At 50.9% G+C, this 24446-nt stretch overlaps 1 protein-coding gene across 1 annotated transcript in view; it reads left to right on the top strand.

Moving 5' to 3' along the window:
• The first annotated feature begins 629 nt into the window (after positions 1-629).
• Positions 630-24446, top strand: part of YY1 (YY1 transcription factor) — a 31545-nt gene continuing 7728 nt past the window's right edge. The window contains exons 1-2 of the mRNA XM_062181545.1: positions 630-1387; positions 19427-19589. Of these exons, the coding sequence (XP_062037529.1) occupies positions 697-1387; positions 19427-19589 (854 nt within the window). The 5' untranslated portion in view covers positions 630-696. The remainder of the gene's footprint in view (positions 1388-19426; positions 19590-24446) is intronic.

Genomic DNA, 24446 nt, shown 5'->3' with positions numbered 1-24446 from the left:
GCGGGTTCCGTCGCCGGTGCACCGCGCAGGGCGGGGAGCCGCGCGACGCGCAGCGGCAGCGGCAGGAGGTAGCGGCGCCGCGCTGACGTCACGCGCCGCAGGCCAGCCAGCGCGCGTGAGGCCCGCCCCGCCCCCTGTCGCACCGGCCCCAATCCGGGAGGAGTCCGGGCGAGGGGGCGGGGCCTCGGCCGAGAGCCCGGCCGAGCGATTGGCGAGGAGGGAGGAGCGAGAGGGCGAGCCGGCGAGTGGCGGCGAGGCGGGGCGGGCCGAGCCCAGCGCGGAAGTCTCGCGAGGCCGAGCCCGAGCGGAGTGTGGCGGCGGCCGCGGCGGCGAGATCTGGGGCTCGGGCTGAGGAGTTGGTATTTGTGTGGAAGGAGGCGGAGGCGCAGGAGGCCGGCGGAGCGCGGCACGCCGGCCCCGGAGGGCGGGAGGAGGCGCGGCCAGGGCGGGCGGGCTGCGGCGAGCGAGGCGGGCAGCCGGGACGCGCAGCGGCCGAGCGAGCGCGGGGCGCACCGAGGCGCGGGAGGCGGGGAAGCCCCGCCGCCGCCGCGGCCGCCGCGCCCGCCCCTTCCCCCCCGCCGCCCGCCCCCTCTCCCCCCGCCCGTCGCCGCCTTCCTCCCTCTGCCTGCCTGCCCCACGCCCGCCCGCAGCGGAGGAGCCGAGGCCGCCGCGGCCGTGGCGGCGGAGCCCCCAGCCATGGCCTCGGGCGACACCCTCTACATCGCCACGGACGGCTCGGAGATGCCGGCCGAGATCGTGGAGCTGCACGAGATCGAGGTGGAGACCATCCCGGTGGAGACCATCGAGACCACGGTGGTGGGCGAGGAGGAGGAGGACGACGACGACGACGAGGACGGCGGCGGCGGCGGCGGCGACCACGGCGGCGGGGGCGGCCACGGCCACGCCGGCCACCACCACCACCACCACCACCACCACCACCACCCGCCCATGATCGCGCTGCAGCCGCTCGTCACCGACGACCCGACCCAGGTGCACCACCACCAGGAGGTGATCCTGGTGCAGACGCGCGAGGAGGTGGTGGGCGGCGACGACTCGGACGGGCTGCGCGCCGAGGACGGCTTCGAGGACCAGATCCTGATCCCGGTGCCCGCGCCGGCCGGCGGCGACGACGACTACATCGAGCAGACGCTGGTCACCGTGGCGGCGGCCGGCAAGAGCGGCGGCGGCGGCTCGTCGTCGTCGGGCGGCGGCCGCGTCAAGAAGGGCGGCGGCAAGAAGAGCGGCAAGAAGGGTTACCTGGGCGGCGGGGCCGGCGCGGCGGGCGGCGGCGGCGGCGGCGCCGACCCGGGCAACAAGAAATGGGAGCAGAAGCAGGTGCAGATCAAGACCCTGGAGGGCGAGTTCTCGGTCACCATGTGGTCCTCAGGTGAGCGCCGGCCGCGCGCCGGCCCCGGGATGTTTTTGTTTTGAAGGGAGGCCATGTTTTATGTGTGCGATGGGCGCCGCCATCTTCTCCGCCAGGCAAGTATGGCGGCCCCAAAAGATGGCGGCGCGGCGGGGGCGCGGCGGGCGGCGGGCGGCGGCGGCGGCGGCGGCGGCGGGCCGCGAAGATGGCGGCCGGGGGGGCGCCGCCCGGCTAGGCCGCAATGGCGTAGTTTGTCCGAGAGGGGGAAGCGCGGCGCGGCGCGGGGGCGGGCGCGGCGGGGAGGGGGAGGGGCCGCCCCGGGCCAACGGCCGCGCCGCCCCCGCGCGCCCCCGCGCGCCCCTGCGCGCCCCCGAGGCCCGGGCGGGCGGCGGGCGTTGGCGGGGCCGCGGCGCGGGCCTCGCGGCCGGACGCGGCCCTCGGGACGCGCGCCGCCGCCGCCGCCCGCTGGGGGGCGCTGCGGGCCCGCCCCGCCCCCAGCCCCGCGGACGGCCAACCGCTCCCGGGAGCCGCGCGGTCCGCGCGCCCGGCCCGCCCGGGCCCGTCAGCGCGCCGCCGTCGGCCCCGCTTGCACGGCTGCGGCGCCAGCTCCGGAGGGCTCCCCGTAGGCGGCGGGCTTTCGTCTCCTGTCGTCCTCGTCGATCGCCTGCCGGCAGCGGAGCGGGAGGATCGCGGGCGGCCGAAGGGGCTGGGGCGCTGTGCGGAGCCGGCGGAGGGCCGCGGGGTGCGCCCCTGCCCCGCAGTGGCCGTGCGGCCGCTCGGAGCTGCCGGAATCGGCGGGGCCTCGCACTGCTGGCCTCTGAGCAGCACCCGCTGCTGCCGTCCACAGGCTTGAGTGGACCGGAGCGCGAGAGACCGGGCCGGAGGGGACGAGCGCCGCCGCCAGGGCCGGCCGGTGACGGAGCACACCGGGACTGCAAGCCGGGGGTTTCCGTTAGCAGGAACTGTGTGAGGGGGATGAGGCTTGAGTTTTTGATGAATTTGTTGAGTTCGGGATACTTAGGTAAAAACACAGGAGTCACATAAAACTACATTTGAAGTTTTATTTATTTAAAAGAGTTAGAGAGAGAGAGAGGTCTTCCATCCGCTGGTTCACTCCCCAGTTGGCCGCAACGGCCGGAGCTGGACCGATCCGGAGCCAGGAGCCCCTTCATGGCCTCCCAACGCGGTGCAGGGGCCCAAGCACTTGGGCCATCGTCTACTGCCTTCCCAGGCCACAGCAGAGAGCTGGATCAGAAGTGGAGCAGCCGGGACTCGAACCGGCGCCCATATGGGAGGCGGGTTCTGCAGTCAGTGGCTTTACCTGCTGTGCCACAGTGCCGGCCCCAACATTTACTTTTTCTTACGGTATGTGTATGGTCGAGTTTCACAATAATTTAGAAAACCAGCGTATTTTGCGTTTATCCTTAATTGCTAACTCACTCTTCAAGCAAACTTGGTAGTGTGCGACTTGGTTTGACCAAGAAGGGTCTGGGCCAGTCCACAGTCCAGTCAGCCTCCAGGAGTCATCACCCTGCCTGTGCGAGGGGCTGCTCGGGGGGTTGCGGTCGGGGACGATCTCAGTGTCCCGTTCTTAAAGCAGTGGTGGTCTCGTGTGGTCCAGGAGCCTCTGCTGGGCCGCAGTTGTAAGTGCTGGGGGGAATGACGTTGGGGTGGCCGTCTCCTCAGACAGGTTTTGTGGTAATCAATCCCCTTTAGTTGTCCCTGTGCCAGAGAGAAGCTAAGTAGTTTGTGGTCAGTTATCATGTCCCTAGTTCACATTCTGAAAAGGATTTCCTTCTCAGCTGAAGCAAGATGATAACAGTTGCTAACAAGTGAAGAAATGAAGGCAGTTTAGATCTTAGGTGTGTGTCCTAGGGGGAGCTGGTAAGAAATGTATCAACTAGTTCTATGAACTTGATCTCATTTGAGCCTAGGCATGAGAGTCAACAGCACTGTAGTTTTACTAACAGTGCCTTTGATTGGAATGAGCCGGGAAGCAAGTTTTGCTTAAGCCCCAACCTTTGTTACCTGAGATCATTACAGAAATAATTGTACATGGACTATCACCAAGGCTCATGTTACTAGCACCTCTTGGTTTAAAATAAATGCTTATGGAAACCCGAGTTTTTGGGTTTTATGGATTTCTTTTGCTTGTATGCCACCTTCCTTTACCTTCCCAGGGAGGAAGCACATCCACGCTGTGCTGCAGGCATCTTGAATGTAGCAGCAACAAGGGAATCCGGTAGTTGTACAGGAGGGGAACCTTAGACCTGAAGGGGTCTTTTGAGATCGGCTCTTTTTTTTTTTTTTTTTAATTCAGTTGACTTCTCACGGTTCTGCGGATTTTTTGATATCCACTAGGTTGTACAAAAGGTGTCACTGTCTAATTTCAAAACATTTTCATCTCCCTCAAAAGAAACTGTACCTGTTAGCAGTCACTCCCCACACTTTTGCCTCCCAGCGCCTGGCCACCCCTATTCCACTCTTCTCTGTCTGCTTGCCCACTCTGGACACTATAACGTGGAATCGTGCGCTATGTGGCCTCTGTAGGATCAGCAGAATGTTGCCAGGTCCATCCATGGAGTGGCGTGCACTTCACTCACTTTAATGATGTTAATAATGCTAAATAATGTGTACTGTGCTTGTCCAGGCCACCTGGCAAGACCGGTGTGTTTTTGCAGATGAGACTATTAAATCTGAACGCATCTCGATGTTTAATCACAGTTCAGCTCTGTTTCGGGTTTTCTTAGCCAGTTGTGTTAAGGCCATTGTTTGCTTTGAGCTTTCTTCCCCACATCCAGTTAACGGAGATTGCAGTGTTGGCAGATTTAGGGCAAAGTGTGACATACTTTGTTCTTAGATATTCATTGCTGTTATATAGATGTGACTGTATGTGAAGCTAATTATAAATGGAATTAACTAAACTATTGAACTGAGTAGGAAAGCTAATGGTAAAAACCGAACATTTAACATGTTTTGAGGGAAATCTGGGCTTTTAAAGTCTTGGGTTTCATGTGACCTTCTTGAAGGCTGTTGATACTTCAGTTATCATCCTGCAGTAGGCTGTGTATGTGGAAGCGCTCTGTTCTGCAGTGAACGAAACATCTGAGGCCAAAAGCCATTGGTAACAGAAATCAGTAAAGTGAAAAAGTCAGTATGTGTTGAAGTTTTCTCGGTCTTTTTATACATTCAGAAAATTCAAATTGTCAGAAGTAACTAGGTATGACAATTTGCCATTCCTCTGTTGGGGTCCCCCCCCCCCCGTTTTTTGTTTTTTTTTTTAACCTGTGCTCTTTATCTAAGTAGAGATACAATCGACAAATTCCCATGGAGCGACACGAAAAAAAGCTTTCCAAAGTAATCGCTACAACCCCATGACCTACATAGGTAGCCTAACTCACAGATCCCAAGTCCTGACCTGGTAGCTCTGGGCGCCCTGGCTTACTGTGATAAAGCCTCTTGTGCTGTGTGACTGTCAGCTCCAGGTTGTTAACCTTTGCCGTTCCACTAGCCTCCCTCTCCAGGGAAAAGAGAGGTCCCTAATCGGGGAAGGGGGCGGGTCTCCTGTCCTGCCTACAACAAGTGTTTCAGGCTTTGGAAGAGAGCACATTTAAAAACAGCCAAACGTACTGTGTCCTAGATATGTTTTAAAAAAGCATTGCTTTCTTTTTAAAAGTATTTGGTCAGCCTCACACTTTTATTAATTTATTCGAGAGGAAGAAAGACAGAGATCTTTGACTCACTGGTTAACTCCCCAAATACCTGCACTAGCCAAAGCTGGGCTGGGCCAGGCCCCAGCCAGGAGTCAAGAGCTCCTTCCAGGTCGCTGGAACCTACTCACTTGAGCCATCCCTGCCGCCTCCCAGGGTCTGCATTAGCAGGCAGCCAAGTCCGGGCTGCAGCCGGATGCTCTGTGGGCATCTTAACTGCTGAGCTAAATGCCTCCCCCTACAAAAGGCATTTCTGTTTCCTTTGCTTTTGAAGTCTGCTTTGCAAGGTCGGTCCGTTTTAAGGCTAAGGAGTTTGGATCCCTCACGGGTTTGTTAGCAAAAGAATTATTACAGCGAACATTTCTTAAAGATCCGCACTCTTCTGTATAACTCCTGATCAGCTCCCAGGGTGATTTCATTCTCTGTGTTCGTGCTACTTCCAATAGGAAGAGACGCAAAAGTGAGCATTTCTTATCATTTCAAAACTATTTACCAGTGAGTATTGGACAAACACTTGAACTTTATATTTTTAAAATTTGACTTCTGGAATGTGACTTGGTTGTTGAAAATAATGTTAATTTCATAACTGTTAGCTGAATATGTGGAAGAGGTAGAGACATCTTGGAAGTTATCTCTCTGTTGTGTGGGTGTGTGCCTGTGTGTGTCGTGGAATTGAATTATAGTGCCTAAGGGGAGCCATTTCCGAGCTCTCAGTATCTTCTTATTGCTAGGCCCATTCTGTTTGAGTTTGTGACTGATTGTCAATAATAAAGCCCCGTGGTTTCTGGGAATCATACTGGTACCAGCATCACATTTCACATGTCTTCTCTAGAGGACAATAGATGACCTTGGCATGTCTTGTCTTCTGACCTTGGGATCTTTGTAAAATGAGTTGTTGGCATGGGAAGATCCCTAAGGTCATTTTTATTATTCATAACAGAGACACTCTTCCTTTAAAATGCTATGTGATAGTAGGAAGCGAGCGATATAATAGTTTCTTAAAGCAAAACTATCCTATTTTAACATGCTCTGGCAAATGAGGGTATGAAGTCTCTTCTTTAGCCTTGCACAGTGGGTTCAGACACGGCTGAGCGTTGATACAACATGTTATTTGTGGTGGGCTGCTGCTTGTGTAAATTCTTCGCAACTAGAGGAACTGGGGCGTGGGGAAAGCCGTTATCACTGCTGTGCGGGAAGTCTGGCCCTGGCTGTCCCTGGAGAGGGCTGAACTTGGGAATAGAGTGGAGTTCTTGGTTGGCGCTGTGGTACAGTAGGTAAGCCACGGCCTGCCACAACAGGTGCCCCGGTTCTGATCTGCCTGGGAAAACAGCAGAAGATTACCCAAGTCCTTGGCCCCCTGCACCCACATGGGGCACCTGGATGAGGTTCTTGGCTTTGCTGTTGTGGCCATTTGGGGAGTGTGAATCAGATGGAAGATCCTTATTCTGTCTCTCTGTAATTCTGCCTTTCAAATAAATAAATAAATAAAAATTTTTTAAATAGGATTGGGGGGGGGGGCGTCGCTGTGGCTGTTGCACTTCTGATCCAGCTCCCTGCTAATAAGCCTGGGAAAGCAAGTCCTTGGGCCCCTGCACCCACTTGGGAGACCCAGGACAAGCTCCTGGCTTTGGATCATTGGCTCAGCTCCGGCAGTTGTGGCCATTTGGGGAGTGAACCAGCCAGAATAGAATTCTTGATAAACATGCTGGGTTCTCCCACTTTGGAACACCCTGGGAGACAGCAGGTGATGGCTCAAGTAGTTGGGTCCCTGACATCCAGGTGGAAGACCCAGATTGAGTTCCAGGCTCCTGGCTTTGGCCTGGCCTGGCCCAGCCCTGGCTGTCGGAATCATTTGGGGAATGACCCCGTGGTTGAAGATCTCTCTTCATATATATATATATCAAATAAATTCAAAAAGTTTTTAAGGTTGAGTGAATGGATGGAAGTTGTGCTGTATGGTAGAACTGTGGTCTATAGACCAGAATACCATTTGTTCTATTCCTATATGGGTGGGAAAGAAGAATTAAGCATGTGGAGGTGGGGATGGGCTTTAGGGTCAGTCCTGTGTCCAAATCCCAGATCTACTGCTTTCTTCAGATTTTTGAAGCCTTATTTCTTCAGCCAAGAAATTAGGGCTCAGTACCTAAAAGCTTTTGTTTGGGTTGAGAAATGTGACGGTGCTATCAAAGAAACAGGTACTTACTAAGCCATAGTGCCCTTTCTGAAGATCTTCATTAGTGGGAAACAGGCTGCCTGATGCTGCCTACTCCTGAGTCTCAGTCCAGCTTTCCCACGCCAGCGAAGGGTCGGGAGGTGGCAGGGATGCGTGGGTAATGTCTTTTTTCTCAAAAATAACCTACGATGGCCAGACCCAAGATTGAAAGAGTAGAGAAACAGTCTAGCCAGTACATACACAAATAGGCAAGTATGCAAATTGATGAAGCCAAATCAGGATCACAGGGGGAAAAGGAAGCATATGAGCTTCCTGGCAATCAAGATTTAAAAAAAAAAACAAAAAGGAAAGGAAATTACACTGCCCTTATCTGATACTAAGATGAGGAAAACTTCTAAGGAAATCACGCTTTTCCTAGGGCTGGATTTGAAAGTGAACTGCTCTGTAACATGAAGGAGACCCCTGATTGATAGTAATGCGTAGCTCTGGGTTTGTTTTTCCAACCGTTGGTAGTGTCTCATTTCCCAGTGCTGGCTTGGAGCTGCCAGTGATGCAGCCTAAAAAAATGAAAAACCACTTAAGTGACAGAGCTACAGGGTTGCAGGGTGGGGGGCATCTTCCATCTGCTGGTTCACTCCCCAGATGACTCCAGGAGCCGGGTCTCCTACGTGGTGGCAGAGTCTCAGATACTTGAGCTGTCCTCTTTCTGATGAGCAGGGGGCTGGATCAGAAGCTGAATAGCCTGGACTTGAACTGACCGTCCAGTGTGGATGCAGGAATCCTAGGCAGCAGTTTAGCCCTCTGTGCCACAGTGCCTGCCCCAGGATTGATAATTTTCCATGTTTTTTACATGCTTACTGTAGTTTAGTGCTTTTTTTTTTTTTTAAGTTTAACATTGTTTGGAATCATTAAGGCTGATAGAGAAAATTTTATTTTATCATATCTCTGAGCTTTCAGTTTTGCAGGTGTAAAATGTAGGCGAAATCTATTGGAATCAATTAAATACAGTATTAAGAATTGAGCCTGTTGGGGGCCGGCGCCATGGTTCACTTGGTTAATCCTCCACCTGCGGCGCTGGCATCCCATATTGGCACCAGGTTCTAGTCTCGGTTGCTCCTCTTCCAGTCCAGCTCTCTGCTGTGGCCCGGGAGGGCAGTGGAGGATGGCCCGAGTGCTTGGGCCCCTGCACCTGCATGGGAGACCAAGAGGAAGCACCTGACTCCTGGCTTTGGAACGGCGCAGGGAATGAACCAACGAAAGGAAGACCTTTCTCTGTCTCTCTTACTGTCTCTAACTCTATCTGTCAAATAAATTTAAAAATAAATAAAGTCTTTTAAAAATTGAGCCTGTCTGTTATGTATGAGGTGAGGTTCACCTTAGAAACCATACCCAAGGTCTTTGATTTGTTTGATTAAAATGTGGTGGTAACCAAGTAACTGCTCCAGAGATGGCCAGGCCCTTGTTCTTGGGACCTGCGAGCTTGCATCCTACTCCGTTTCTCAGACGTGCTGGCTGGCGTTTAGCATGTCACTCTGTTTGAGCCTTGTGACAGGTGGTATTGTCGTTCATTAATAAGCAGAGTTTGAGTGGAGGCTGGAGTGACAGCAACAGAAGGCTCTTCAAGGAAAGAGATTCTGACGTGAGTTTTAGAGAGCAGCTTGGACTTCCGGTGAGGAAAGGAGGCGCAGGAGGAAGCTGTATTGATTCAGCGCCTTCCGTCAGACACTGAGTACCCCTGCGGGCAGACCAGTTTGATTGGAGTCAGGAGGGCAGAGGAGACTTTTTTTTCCCAAGATTTATTTATTTTGAAAGCATCAGAGAGAGGGAGGGAGATCGATCTTCCATGCATTAGTTGACTCCCCAGCTGTCCACAAAGACCAGGCTGAAGGCAGGGGCTTCACTGAGTCTCCCATGTAGATGGCAGAGTCCCAGCTACTGCTTTTCCAAGGCCATTAGCAGGGAGGTGGGTCAGAAATGGAGTGGCTGGGACGAACCGGTGCCGTTACTGGGTGCTGGTGTCCTGAGCAGCAGCTCTGCCTGTTTGACTACAGATTGTTTTTGAGTCTCGTTTGCCTCTCAACGGGGAGTGATTATGACTTTGGTAGCACAGAGGAAGCTGAACAGCTGGGAGACTGTGATGGACAAGGGAATTATTAAGTCCTGCCCATGAGGGGAGCTCCAGCCAGAAATATGTGTACAACAGTTTTTAAAGCAGGTTTAATGCTGACTTTCTCACGTGTTTTACTTAGGTGGGTGCTCAGTGTCACCCCACTACTGGGCAGTGGAAACCAGTGACGTGCACAGCACATCTGACAGTCAGAGGAGATCAAGTTAGCACTCCCCTGAAGAACGGACGTGTGAAACCAAGGACTGCAGTAGCCAGTGCAGACAGTGGAAGCATTCTTTATGGAGCTTTGCATACATACTATGACAGGGACATTTTTAAAAATGGAATAATACAAAAAGGGAAAAAATGCACTTATCTTTTTAAAAAAAATTAGTAGCTTTATTAAATAAGTGTACTACCCTCAATCAACTTTGCAAATTAGCATAATAATTATCTTTTTAAAAAGTGTGAGGCTGGCGCCATGGCTCACTTGACTAATCCTCTGCCTGTGGCTCTCGAACACCAGGTTCTAGTCCCGGTCGGGGCACCAGATTCTGCCCCAGTTGCCCCTCTTCCAGGCCAGCTCTCTGCTGTGGCCCCGGATGGCAGCGGAGGATGGCCCAAGTGCTTGGGCCCTGCACCCACATGGGAGACCGGGAGGAAGCACCCGGCTCCTGGCTTCAGATCGGCTCAGTGACGGCCATTAGGGGAGTGAACCAATGGAAGGAAGACCTTTCTCTCTGTCTCTCTCTCACTGTCTATAACTCTCTCTCTCTCTCTCTCTCTCTCTCTCTCTAACTCTGCCTGGCAAAAAAAAAAAAAAAAAAGTGTGAGGGCAAATCCGTAAATATATACAAGTAAATACACTTGCCCAAATAATAAGCCATGGATAGCCCACTATATTCTAAGACTAAAATTTTTACATTAATATATTGGCAAATAACAGCAGAATATTAGTGTAAATGAACTCTCTTACATATACCTAACCATAAATGTATAAATACCAGAACCGAAGTGCCATGTAACACAGGTACTTATGTTCATAAGCAGAAACTACAGCTCTATCAGAAACCATACGCTACATGACACACTGGTCCGGCACTGTGGCGTAGCAGGTAAAGCTGCCACCTACAGTGCTGGTATCCCATATGGGCATCGGTTCAAGTTTCAGCTCCTCCACTTCTGATCCAGCGCTCTGCTATGGCCTGGGAAAGCAGTAGAACTTGGCCCTGGTGCTTGGGACCCTGCACCCACGTGGGATACCTGGAAGAAGCTCCTGGCAGGCCGACGCTGTGGTGCATTGGGTTAAAGCTCCAGCCTACAGCACTGGCATCCCATATGGGCACTGTTTCATGTCCCGGCTGTTCCTTTTCCAATCCAGCTCTCTTCTTATGACCTGGGAAAACAGTAGATGATGGCCCTAGTGCTTGGGCCCCTGCACCTGCTTGGGAGACCCAGAAGAAGCTCCTGGCTTCTGGCCGTTGCGGTCATTTGGGGAGTGAACCAGCAGAATGGAGGAACTCTCTTACTCTTCCTCTCTCTAACTCTTTCAAATAAATAAAAATAACTCTTTAAAAAAAAAAAAGAGGCTCCTGGCTCCTAGCTTCAGATTGGCGCGGCTCTGGCTGTTGCAACCATCTGGGTAGTGAACCAGTGGATAGAAGACCTAACTCTGCCTTTCAAATAAATAAATAACGCTTTAAAAAAAAAAAAAAAAAAGACAATGTGTAACTTTTTACTAGCAGTGAGAATTCAACAATTCACAAGGAAATTGAGATCAAAAAATGTTCCTAATTTAAATAGTAGGAACAAGGAGAGCATGCTCTAAAATTGCTCCTCACTGTCATTGGATTTCTTAGAAGTTAAAATGGAAAGACAACTTCAAAGACTTAATAGCGCAGGAAGATTGGTGACTTCCCGCCTAGAATAAAGCTGATTTGCCCTCCACGTTTCTCTGAGGTGTCACAGGACGTTTTCTTGTATTCCAGCACTTTCTTCACGAAGGTGAGCTCCCCTTTGACAGAGGTCAGGTCTGCATGTGTGGCCTCTGTTTGCTGGGTTCCTGTCTTCTGTGTTGGTTTCAGATGGCCCTCAGCCCTGCTGAAATTGTACTTTGGATGCACACACTCCTGGTGGACCCGGCGTGCCCAGCCACTGATACTCAACACAGGTCACAGTCCTGCCAGCACCATGGCTTCTTGCACCTGTGAGGGACAGGATCTAGCTTCCCAGAAAGGGTACTGCTACCGACAGGGCAGAGAGCTGGTGAACTAACGAAATTCACCTATGCTGGTTGAGAAGTTGTGAGAGCAGGCAGTGGCTCACAGGGAACCAGAGAAGTTGATGCTATCTGTCTTCCACAAAGATGGAATAACAGGAGTGATTTCTTGAGATGCTGAGGAGTCGTTTTGCAGGTTGGTGAAAAATCAACTTTCATCTTTAATTTGGAGGATTATCTGCAGGATCTGTCAGCTGCTAGTGCCGTCTCTACCCTTAGGGCCCATGCACAGTTAGCTTTCCTGTTGAGGTGTCTGAATCCGGGTGCTGGATTCTGCAGATGTTATAGGGACTTTCACAGGGTCACTTCCTGCTGTCCCACTGGGTGCTGAAGACCTACACCTGCCTTCCTTAGTGGGTCTCGTCTTAAACCCACCGAAACAGAGGACAGCTGATAATACTATCTTACTAAAGCCTGTGTGTGCACTGGGTTGAGTCCTGGCTGCTCCACTTCCTGTATAGCTCCTTGCTAATGTGCCTAGGAAAGAAACAAAAGATGACCCAAGTACTTGGGCCCCTGCCACACATGTGGGCGACCAGAATGACAGTTCCAGGTCCCTTGCTTCGGCCTGGTGCAGCCCCAGCTGTTGAGGCCATTTGAGGAGTGAACCAGCAGATGGAAGATCTCACTATGAAAGCATGGAGTAACTTACAGTTATTTCAAACTTAGGCCAACAGAAGACTTTGAAGTGCATGTGTATGGTGATAAAAAAAATACTGATTTTTTTAAGCCAGTTTGATTATGGTTTTACAAAGTTTTCCTCAGTATTGGAATTGCCTAGATGTGGTCCTGAATCCCTCAATGTATTTCCTTTTTAATCTTACATATTTCTGTGACTTTAAATGTAGTCTGTACCCAATTCCTGTATAGTTGTCTGCAACCTAGAACACTTTTTATCCATGCGTGGTTGTCCACTTGCCTCCTCAAGGCCTGTCCATGGTGTTGCGCAGGGATCTTCAACTGGAGAGGAATTCTTGCAGCTTATCTCTTCCCCCAGCGTCTTCCATGCCGTCTGATGTCATCCTGCCGTCCGTTGCACTTCTCCAGAACAGACCTTTAACCTGTGTCAAAGAACGCTGACCCATGTCTTACTTGGTAGTAAAATGTCCTTGTTCAGTGATCTCACTGTCTGAAATTGTTCCTTGTTCCAAGTACAAGAATTGCCACTGTAGTTCAGTCCTGTGTTCTCTAAATTCAGTCCCATCATTATAGGCCAGGGGTCGGCAGACTTTCTGTAAAGGGCCAGCGAGCAATGCTTCGATTTGAGTTAGATGATCCTTGTTGGAGGTCATGAACTCCACGTGCCTTGTGTCAGCAGGGTTGTGTCCAGATAGCATCCTCACTCACGACACCTAACACTGTCAGACAACCCTGTGTCCATCAGCAGATGAGTGGGTACACAAAAGGTGTCTATGCAGAAAAATTCAGGCATGAAGAATGGAATTTTGGTATTTGCTACAATGGATGTACTTTTAAAGAATACATGGTGAAATAAGGCAGATACTCTGTAATTCTGCTTATATGAAGTACCTAGGATAAGCAAACTCAGACACAGTGGAATAGAAAGTGGTGCTTAAAAAAAAAAAACAACTTTATTTATTTATTTGAAAGGCAGAGAGAGAGAAGGAAAGAAAAAGTCTTCCAACTGGTTAATTCCCTAGATGGCTGCAGCACCCGGAGCTGGGCCCATCTGAAGCTAGGAGCTTCTTCTGGGTTTCCCACATGGGTGTAGGGGCACAAGCACTTGAGCCATCTTCCGCTGCTTTCCCAGGCCATAGCAGAGAGCTGGATCAGAAATGGAGCAGGCCGGCACCGCGGCTCACTAGGCTAATCCTCCGCCTAGCGGCGCCGGCACACCAGGTTCTAGTCCCGGTCGGGGTGCTGGATTCTGTCCCGGTTGCTCCTCTTCCAGGCCAGCTCTCTGCTGTGACCCGGGAGTGAAGTGGAGGATGGCCCAAGTGCTTGGGCCCTGCACCCCATGGGAGACCAGGGTAAGCACCTGGCTCCTGGCTTTGGATCAGAGTGGTGCGGCAGCCATTGGAGGGTGAACCAACGGCAAAGGAAGACCTTTCTCTCTGTCTCTCTCTCTCTCACTGTCCACTTTGCCTGTCAAAAAAAAAAAAAAGGAGCAGCTGGGACTCAAACCGGCACCCACATGGTCTGCCAGCACTAGCAGCTTCGCTTGCTATGCTCCAGTGCTGGCCCCTAAAGTGGCTTCTTAGAAGATTTGTTTATAATTTATTTCTTTGAAAGGCAGAATGAGAGAGGGAGGGAGAGATCTTCCATCTGCTGGTTCTCTTCTGGAATGGTTACAACACCCAGAGCTGTTACAAATGGTTACAACAGCCAGCACTGGGCCAGGCCAAAGGCAGGAGCCAGAAACTATATCTAGGTCTCCTGCAGGGGAGACAGGGACCCAAGTACTCGGACCATCTTCCACTGCTTTTCCAGGTGCATTCATTAACAGGGAGCTGGGTCAGAAGCAGAACAGCCAGTACTCGAACCACGAGTTCCAATGTGAAACACCAACAGTGTTGCCAGTAGCAGTTTAACCCGCTGCACCACAATGCCGGCCACTATTTATTTATTTATTTGTTCATTCATTCATTCACTGATTTGAAAGAATAGCAGAAGTAGGGAGAGAGCACCTCCAGCAGCTGGTTCATGCCTCCAAATGGTTGTAGCAGCTGAGGTGGGCCAAGCCAGAGTCAGGAGCCTGGAACTCTTCCATCCAGGTCTCCAACGTGGGTGACAGGAACCCAAGTACTTGAACCATCACCCCCTGTATCCAGGGGTGTGCTTTAGCTGGAGGCTGAATTGGAAGTGGAGCCAGGACTCTAACCAGCGCTCTGATAGGGTATGTGGGTCTCAAGCAGTAGCTTAACCTGCTGTTCCTTGAGACCTACCCTCTCTGGGTTCTTTGTAGTCTTGAGTGTTGGTATTGAAAATTGAGCCTTGGGGCTGGCGCTGTGGCATAGCCTGTGAAGCCACTGCCTGCGGTGCTGGCATCGCACATGGGCGCTTGTTTGATGTCTGGCTGTTGGTCCCAGTGCCTAGCATACACAGTACTAGACACACAGGAGACCCTCAATTAGTATGTCTAGCATGAATATAAGGAATAATCTAGCCTGTGATCCCTTATACTATGAATTATGCCTTTTTTTTTTTTTTAAGATTTATTTTGTTTATTTGAAAGAGTTAGAAAGGTCTTCCATCTGCTGGTTCACTCCCCAGTTTGCAGCAACGGCCAGAGCTGTGCCGATCCGAAGCCAGGACCCAGGTGCTTCTTCCGGGTCTCCCACATTGGTGCAGGGGCCCAAGGACTTGGGCCATCTTCTACTACTTTCCCAGGCCATAGCAGAGAGCTGGATCAGAAGTGGAGCAGCTGGGACTAGAACCAGCACCCATATGGGGTGCCGGTGCTTCAGGCCAGCGCTTTATTAACCCACTACACCACAGTGCTGCCGCCAGCCCCCCCCCCCCCCCCGCCTTTCTTTTAAATTTTATTTAAGAGGAAGGAGGCTCCCATCCACTGGTTTACTCCCTAAATGCCTGCCAGGCTGGAACCAGGAGCTGGGGATGCCATCCCGGTCTCCTGTGTGGGTGGGGGAAACCCAGAGAATTGTACCATCACCACTGCCTTCTAGGGTTTGCATTGGCAGGAAGCTAGAGTCACAAGCCAGAGCTGGGAGTCCTGCTTGGGTATTCCAGTGTGTGATGTGTGACTTTTTTTTTCCTTTCTTTTTAAAGATCTATTTATTTGATAAGCAGAGTTAGACAGGCAGAAAGATAGAGAGAGAGAGATGTCTTCCATCCGAAGCCAGGAGCCAGGGGCTTCTTCCAGGTCTCCCACACAGGTGCAGGGGCCCAAGGACTTGGACCATCTTCCACTGCTTTCCCAGGCCACAGCAGGGAGCTGGATCAGAAGTGGAGCAGCCGCGCGTCTGAAACCCTTGGCCCTATGGGATGCTGCAGGGGGTGGCTATGCCAGCTGTGACCTTTATGCTGGCTTCAGCCTTCTTTCTGTCCTCTGCTGTAGGCTGGGTGTGTTCCCACACTCCTGATTCATATGTTAACGGTGGTGCCTTTGCAAGACAATTAGGTCTGAAGATGGAGCCCTCTTAAATGGGATTAGTGTCCCTGTTTTGTGAGGGTGCAGCATTGAGCTTGTCACTCCAGAGGTGGAGGACTGGGCCCTCACCAAGAACGCAAGCATGTGGGCACCATGTTCTTGGACTTTTAGCCTCCAGACTGTGAGAAATGACTGCTGCATGAGCAGTTCTTGTTGTAGTAGCCTGATAGACTAAGACATCAGTTGCTGTTCACAATTGTGATTCTCAACTTTGATATGATTCTTGAGTCAAAAATATACATTAGTGAAGAGAAACAGCTCCCTTCCCTTTATGTGTTTGTATGCACCTGCAAGTTTTGATGTCATGGTAGTTGTGCCTGGGTTAGAGAGATTGAAGGGGAAAGGAGAATGAGTGGGCGGAGGGTACCCTGGGAAAGGGGATGGGATGAAAGAATCCAGCTGCAGGGCAGAGTCCCGGTCAGTAGCCATGTCTGCTGCCATTATGAATGTAGGTTCCTTCATCGTCCTCTGTAGATGTACAGCCATGGATATGTTATTTGTCCTGTTCTCTCTGGTTCCAAATAAGAGGCACTCCAGCTTCACGGTTAAGTACTCCGATTTTAGACTTAGACTTCTGCCACTTAGTAGCAGGATAACAACTACTTGTATCAAATGAACCTACATTCAATCCTGTAGTCTAGCTTTGCTCTGATGCCAGAGAGCTTTAAACAGTCAATTTGGTATACTTAGTTTTTGGTAATGACATCAGTTGTAGGATTTGCTTTTTTTTTTTTGTTTTTTAAAGATGTATTTATTTATTTGAAAGGTAGAGATGGAGAGAGAGGTCTTCCATCAACTGGTTCACTCCCCAAATGGCCTAAATGACCAAGGCCAGGCCAGGAGTTTCTTGCAGGTCTCCCACATGGATTCAGCGGCCCAAGGACTTGGGCCATCTTCCGCTGCTTTCCCAGGCTCATTAGCAGGGAGCTGGATTAGAAGTGGAGCAGCCGGGTCTTGAACTGGTACCCATATGGGATGCAGGCCAGAGTTGTAACCCACTACCCCACAGCGTCAGCCTCCTGGGTCTTGTTTTGTTAACATGGGTGGAAAGGTTTGAACAAGTAAGTCAGCTTTAACTTCGGAAAGATACTGTGTTACTGCTCTCTGTAGAACAATTTGTTGGAGAACCAGAGTTCGGGTTAGTGCTGAAAATCAGGCAGCACTTATTGTCTGCTTTAGGCATCAGGGTGGTAGGATATTTTTGGCCTCTGGGCACTTCCACTCCAGCATGAGGCAAGGCCAACAAAAGTTCAAAATGAAATGAGTTAGACTCTGTTAGTCTTATCCATAAGAAGTAATCTAGAAGTTCAAAGAAAAGGTAGGAATCCGAGGCTGGAGCGATAGGATCAACAGGCCCTTAGAGAATCTGAGTGAGGCTCTGGAGGGGACACTGGCTTCAGAGAGAGGAGATGAGAGAGCAGAGTGGGAGGAGATCATGCTTACTGAATGCCTCCCACCAGGCACTTGTGAGTGAACTCAAGAGAGAAACGGGCTGATTGGGAAAAGAAGGAGAAAACAGCCAAGGAAAGGGGCCAGCATTGCGGCACAGCGGGTTAAGCCAGTTCCGGTCTTATCTGCTCCACTCCTGATCCAGCTCCCTAATGTGCTTTGGTGAAGCAGCGGAAGATGGCCCAGCTACGGGCCCCTGCCACCCGTGTAGAAGACCAGGATGGAGCTCTTGGCTCTTGCTTCAGCCTGGCCCAGACGCAGCCATTGGCAGCCATCTTGGGAGTGAACGGATAGGTGGAAGATTTCTCTCTCTCCTTCTTTCTGACTCTGCCTTTAGAATAAGTAACTCTTTAAAAGTGGGGGGGAGGGCTGTGACATGGTAAGCTAAGCCTCCTCCTGCAGCGACAGCATCCCATGTGGGTGCCAGTCATGTCCGGGCTGCTCCTTTTCTTTTTCTTTCTTTTTTCTTTTTTTTTTTTTTAATTTAAGATTTATTTATGTATTTATTTATTTATTTGAAAGGCATTGCTACAGAGAGGCAGAGAGAGAGAGAGGTCTTCCATCCACTGGTTCGCTCCCCAGATGGCCGCAACAGCCGGAGTCAGGAGCCAGGAGCTTCTTCCAGGTCTCCCATGTGGGTGTAGGGGCCCAAGCACTTGGGCCATCTTCTGCTGCTTTCTCAGGCTATAGCACAGAGCTGGATCAGAAGTAGAGCAGCTGGGACTCAAACCAACGCCCATATGGGATGCCAGCACTGTATGTGGCGGCTTTGCCCGCTATGCCACAGCACTGGCCCCTGCTCCTTTTCCCATCTAGCTCTCTGCAGTGGCCTGGGAAAGCAATAGAGGATGGCCCTAGTGCTTGGACTCCTCCCTGCTCCAGTGGGGGAGACCTGAAGGAGGCTCCTGGCTTCAGACTAGCCCAGCTCAGGCCATTATGACCATCTGAGGAGTGAAGCGGGGGATGGAAGACTTTTCTCTCTCCCTCTCCCTCTCCCTCTCCCTTTCTCCCCCTCTTTCTTCTCTCCATCTCCTCCTGGCTCTGCCTCTCAAATAAATAAATAATCTTTTAAAAAAAAAAAAAGAGCAAAGGAGAAATCGGAGGTACTGTGTGTGTTGAAGGGGAACAGATAGCACAGGACACGGAACGTCAAATCAAAGTGATCTGTGTAGCACCGTGAGTGAAGGTGTTTCAGTATGGTTTCTGTACCTGTTTATCCTTTGCAACATTGCTGAAGAACAGAACTGTAAAAACCAGTTACGCTCCTATTGTCTTTTAGGTTTGAGATAATAAGAACCAAATTGTGTCACGGAGAGAAGACTTTTTTTTTTTTTTTAACATTTATTTATTTGAAAGAGTTACACACAGAGAGAGGTCTTCCATCCAGTGGTTCACTCCCCAGATGGCCACAATGGCCGGAGCTGCGCCGATCTGAAGCCAGGAGCTTCTTCCAGGTCTCCCACGCAGGTGCAGGGGCCCAAAGACTTGAGCCATCTTCCACTGCTTTCCCAGGCCATAGCAGAGAGCTGGGTCAGAAGTGCCGCAGCCGGGTCTTGAACCGGTGCTCATATGGTATGCTGGTACTTCAGGCCAGGGCGTTAACCCACTGAGCCACCGTCCCAGCCCCAAGTGGTGCCTAGAGCACAGGAGGTTTAATACATGGAGTCCACACTGCGTTTTAAGCCTGTTTGACTTGAGACGGCAGTAACACACATACATACAGTTATAGAGAGCCAACTATATCCAAACTGCGGTGATACTTGGAACCAAAACGGACCAACTTTCCTGCTGTTGCAGAACTTGCCATTGTGGAACACAGCCATGCTTACCAGTTGTTGTCAGTGGTGATTGTGTGTGTACAGTCCAGAAGGTTAGGCTGGGTAGTCCATCGCACACTGCAGAGCTGAAGCCTGCACAGCTGGAGTGAGAAGGCAGACGAGGCGAGCCAAGGGCTGAGAGCCAGGAAGTCCGATTCAAGTCAGTGCCACCACGTCGGAAGTTTAAGATGTGTGTGGTGTCTAAAAAGCAGAACTCGGAGATGGAGGAGGAGAATCAAGGAAGCTGAAAATGAGTGTTAGAGCAGTGGGCTGGGACTGGGAACGTGCAGTGGCGAAGGTGCTGGCAGTGAACTCCGGAGAGGGCAGAGAGGAGCGGGGTCTTCACAGTTTTTAAAACGTATTTACTCAGCTAAGATAATCTCATGTGTTTCAGATGAAAAAAAAGATATTGACCACGAGACGGTGGTTGAAGAACAGATCATCGGAGAGAACTCACCTCCTGACTACTCAGAGTACATGACGGGGAAGAAGCTTCCTCCGGGAGGGATCCCCGGCATTGACCTCTCAGACCCTAAACAACTGGCTGAGTTCGCTAGGTAAGTTGTCAGAACTTTTCTTGCTTTTAATTATAGAAAGTGCTCGAGTCTTGCCAGCCATGTTTCCTTTGTGCCTGAGTCACAGTGATGGCTTGCACTTTTCTCTAGGGAAACTTCTGAAAACAAAAGCATTTTATTTTTAGTAGTAACTCTGCTATTAATGTGAGTGGCAGCAGACAATGAGATGAGGCAAACACACTTGGGTTCCAGAATTGGTGTTGCTTTTGCGTAGATAAAGTTGCACACAGTGTATTGAAATAGCTATCCTTATGTTCCCACGTGGCTGTTTTAAACAAAATAAACTCAAACTCTGGAACGTAAGGCCTCATCTCTTTGCCTGCCTGGGGTTGAACAGAGCCTGAGACAACTCAAGAAATTTAGCCGAGGGCAGCCTCAGGAGGATAGGTTTTTGTGATCCTGCATCCTCTAAGGACACAGTTGGGGGTCAGTGTTGTGCGCACTGGGTTGAACTGCTTACAATGCTGGCATCCAATATCAGGGTGCCAGTTTGAGTCCTGGCTGCTCCACTTCCGATCCAGCTTCCTGCTAATACACCTAGAAAAGCAGCAAAAGATGACCCGAGTACTTGGGCCCCTGCCACCCAAATGGAAGATCCAGATAGGGTTTCTGCCTCCTGGCTTTAACCTGTCCCAGATCTGACTGTTATGGCCATTTGCGTGCGGTGTGAACCAGCAGATGGATCTCTCTGTCTCCTTCCTTTTCCCTCTCTGTAGCTCTGCCTTTAAAAGTGGGCAGATCCTGACACTCAACCTCAGTTTCCCACTTACCCAAATGGGTATGAGAATTTCCTTACGTTTGATGGAGAGGATTCTTTTACTTTTTCTCTTCTCCTGTGAAACTGTAGCTGTGGGGTATATAAGGGTGCTTCAGAAAGTCTAGAGGAATGAAATTTAAAGTTTTTTAATGCAGAAATTTTGAAAATCCATGCATAAAGTTTTTCATAATAATTACTTCCCTGAACTTTTAAATGTTTATCTATTTTCATCTACTTGAAAGGCAAGCGACAGAAGGAGAAAGAGACCATCAGCCAAGACTGGACCAGGCCAAAGCCAGGAGCTAGGAACTCTGTCTAGGTCTTGTGTGTGAGTGACATGAGCCCCGGTGCTTGAGCCATCATCTGCCACCTCCCAGGATCCATTGGCAGAGATACTGGAAGTCGAGGAGCTGGGACTGGAAGCATCACTTAGCCCACTGTACCATAACGCCTGCCCCTCCGTGAACTGTCTGAAGACCCTCACACACACACTAATCTGCTGTGGCATGACGGTTAAGGTTGTATCATGGATACTGTGCCAGAGTATGTGCACTTGTTAAGTGTGCAGTGAGCAGCTGCTAGAGGTTCTTGAGCAGTGGAGAAGGCGGGGCTGCGTGCCCAGAGCTATAATTTGGGAGAAGTATCCGCAGCCACACCCAGGTTGGATTGGTATAGGTAGAGCAGGAAGATGTAAAGGGCAGTTGAACAAGAGCTAGTAAAAGCCTGCACTGGGATTAGGGCAGTCGTGGGTAAAGAAGTCAGTGGGAAAGTTTTGGAGGCAGGTTGGCTTGACTGTGTCTGGAGGGAGAGGAGTCAAGATTGACATTAAAAACTTCACTCCTGGGGCTGGCGATGTGGGTAAACCCGCCAGCTGCTCCATTTCTGATCCAGCTCCCTTTTAATAGCCTGGGGAAAGCAGTGGAAGATGGCCCAAGTGTTTGAACCCCTGCCACCCATGTAGGAGATGCAGATGGAGCTCCTGGCCCAGCCCTGGCCGTTGCGGCCATCTGGGAAGTGAACCAGCAGATAGGTGGGAGATCCTTCTCTCTGTAACTCTGACTTTCAGATAAACAAACAAACAAATAAAGGCTTCACTCATTGAGTGATGGGGAAAATTGAGAGAAGCTTCCAGCTTGGGATTCAGGGCAAACAGTGTTGGTTTTAGATAGTGATAATAAAACCTCCAAGTTGGACTTGCGGAGGCTTTAGGAAGTGAACTGGGGGTAAGTAAGCTCTGAGAGGGGAGGTTTTGGGAAGAAAAGAAACCAGCACTGAATCTTGGGAGAAGCCTTGGCATTCAGAGGGTAAAAGGACCAGTGACAGTGCCAGGGTCATTCAGACAGCGGGTGGAGACTCGGGAGAATACGGTGTCATGACAGCCAGGCCAGGAGTTTCCAGAAGGCCCAGCAGAAAGAGGAATGAGACCTTGAGAGCATACATCAGATTAATTTTAGTGGAGGTACAGAGGGTTGGGGAAGGTTTTTGAAGAGAGGGAACACAGGGTAGAAGCAGTTAGGTGTAGAAGACAATAAAGCGGTGTTCTGAGAGGAACTGTATTTACTATAAATGTAGAATCCTGGCCAGCACCGTGGCTCACTAGGCTGATCCTCCGCCTGCGGCGCCGGCACACTGGGTTCTAGTCCTGGTCAGGGCGCCAGATTCTGCCCCGGTTGCCCCTCTTCCAGTCCAGATCTCTGCTGTGGCCCGGGAATGCAGTGGAGGATGGCCCAAGTGCTTGGGCCCTGCACCTGCATGAGAGACCAGGAGGAAGCACCTGGCTCCTGGCTTCGGATCGGCGCCAGCCGCAGCAACCATTTGGGGGGTGAACCAATGGAAAAAGGAATACCTTTCTCTCTGTCTCTCTCTCTCTCACTATCTAACTCTGCCTGTCCAAAAAAAAAAAAAACAAACATAGAACCCTTCAGCCAGCAAACCTATCAGTGGAATATATTGGCAAAAAATGGCAGTCTGGGTGGGCCTTTGGGTGACAGTTAGGACTCCTGATACGTTACCTGCACCCCGTGTTGCAGTGACGGGGTTTAGTGCTCGGCTCTGGCTCCTGATTCCAGCTTTCTGCTGATACGAACCCTGGGAGGCAGCAAACGGCCCAGGTATTTGGGCTCCTGGCCCTCGTGTGGAAGACTTGGATTGAGTTCCCAGCTCCTGGCTTTGGTGCCTCAGCTGTTCAGTGTGGGTGTTTAGGGAGTGAACCAGCAGTAGGAAATTCTCTCATCTCTCTGTCTCCCCATCCAACACACACATACACCCCCCGCCTCTCAAATAAAGACTTAAAGTCGGATAAGCACCCTCTGGGGTGGGCATTGTGCTGCAGGGGCCCAGCTGCTGCTTGGGGTACCCACATCACATAGCGGAGCACAGTTAAGAATCCTGGCTCCTTCGCTTCCAGGCAAGCATCCTACCAGTGTGTACCCTGAGAGGCAGCAGATGATGGCTTGAGTGCTTAGACCCCTGCCACACACATGGGTGACATGAAGGGAGCTCCAGACTCTTGGCTTCACCCTGGCCTTTCCCTGCCTGTTATGGTTATTTGGGATGAACCAGCAGGTGGAAGATCTCAGGATTGATTAATCAGTTTCTCTGTCTCTGTCTCTCTCATCTACATCCCCCTCCTTCCCCCTCTCTCTGCCTCCTTTCTCCCCTCCCTTGCTCTAGCTGAAAATAAATGAAGCATTTTTAAGAAGAACTGTTTCAGAGATGCAAGGATTCCTTATATATATCCTCCTGCATGTCCTGAGGAGGTTAATGCTGGTGACTGTAGGGAGGAAAAGTTGGCAGTGGAACCCAGGGCAGCGGCACAGCAGGCTAGAAATGTGTTCCATGCAGCACAGGAAGTCAGAGGTCTTGAAAGGCCCTTTGACTTGTTGGTGGACAGAGTGAGTAAGTAACCTGATGGTGTGAGAAAGAGTCTCCAACAAAAGGCAATCAGAAAATCCCTGCACGGGGGCTTAGCTCAGGTATAGAAAGCCACTGCCCTCAAACGGGCATAGTTTGTCACGAGGGAAGGCAAGGAGCTGATAAGTGTGATCCTAGCACGGTCAGTCCTGCAGTCTGTTTACAGACTAGGATGAGCTCCTGCTTGTCTGGACAGGTATGGACAGTGAAGATAAAGGGTCTGGGCACTGCAGTGGGAACTATTGTGGGCCACACCGCCTCCTTGTTGGTGAAGGCCCACAAGACCGGCTCTGTTGGCCTCCACCCCTCATCCCCTCTGGTCTGTGACTCCAGGCAGCATTTGAGCCCCACACTGTTGGCTGAAGGAGGTCAGCTGCTTTGCCCTCTTCTCCTTTGTGAGGTGCTGGGCTGGACTTGAAACTGACCTCAGAATGTTTCAGGTTCCTGTTGCCCTCAGCATGGACTGCTTAGTAAATCATTTACAGGTGTGGGTAGGCAGGAATAAGAAATAATGACTCACTGGGCAGGTGGGACCATGGGGCAGTCTGTTTAGTAAGCGCCTCAGAAAGTGGTCAGTGGGTGAGACATAGCGAGTTGTATTTCCTGATCAAGCCTTTGTGTATGCTTCATTCACTCAAGTTAGCCCTTCGAAAACCTCTCGTGTGGGAGGGTTAGAATAGAGTTGTTAGACCAATCCCAGATTGGTTATTATTATTACTTTTTTAATCACTACCCATGCTGAGACTTTGACATGACTTATGTAAAGGTGAAATGTGGTGAGGAGATGAAAATACCTGAGAACTCTTGATAGGGATGGGCATTTTGGAGCAGTGGCTTAGGTGGCCATTCAGGACGCCTGCATTCCCTTTCACAGTACCCAGTTTGACTTCCATCTCCTCCATTTCTGCTCAGACTTCCTGCTAATGCATCCTGGGAGGCAGCAGATTATGACCCAGTTGCTGGGGGCCCTGCCACCCGTGTGGGAGACCTGGAGAGTTCTAGGCTCTTGGCTTCCACCTGGCCCTGCCTGGCTGTTGTGGGTAGGGTGGAAGATCTCTCCCACCCTCTGTTGCTGTGGCTTTCAAGTAGGTGGAAGTAAATTAAACATTTTTTTGAAAGCCCTCTGCAGCAGTAGCACAGGAGTCTATCCTGTGTCATTTAGGACATGT

The sequence above is a fragment of the Lepus europaeus genome, chromosome 22 (assembly GCF_033115175.1).
Source record: "Lepus europaeus isolate LE1 chromosome 22, mLepTim1.pri, whole genome shotgun sequence".
Taxonomy (NCBI): domain Eukaryota; kingdom Metazoa; phylum Chordata; class Mammalia; order Lagomorpha; family Leporidae; genus Lepus; species Lepus europaeus.
The sequence above is the reverse complement of the archived record's forward strand: the minus strand, read 5'-3'. Positions and strand labels throughout refer to the sequence as shown.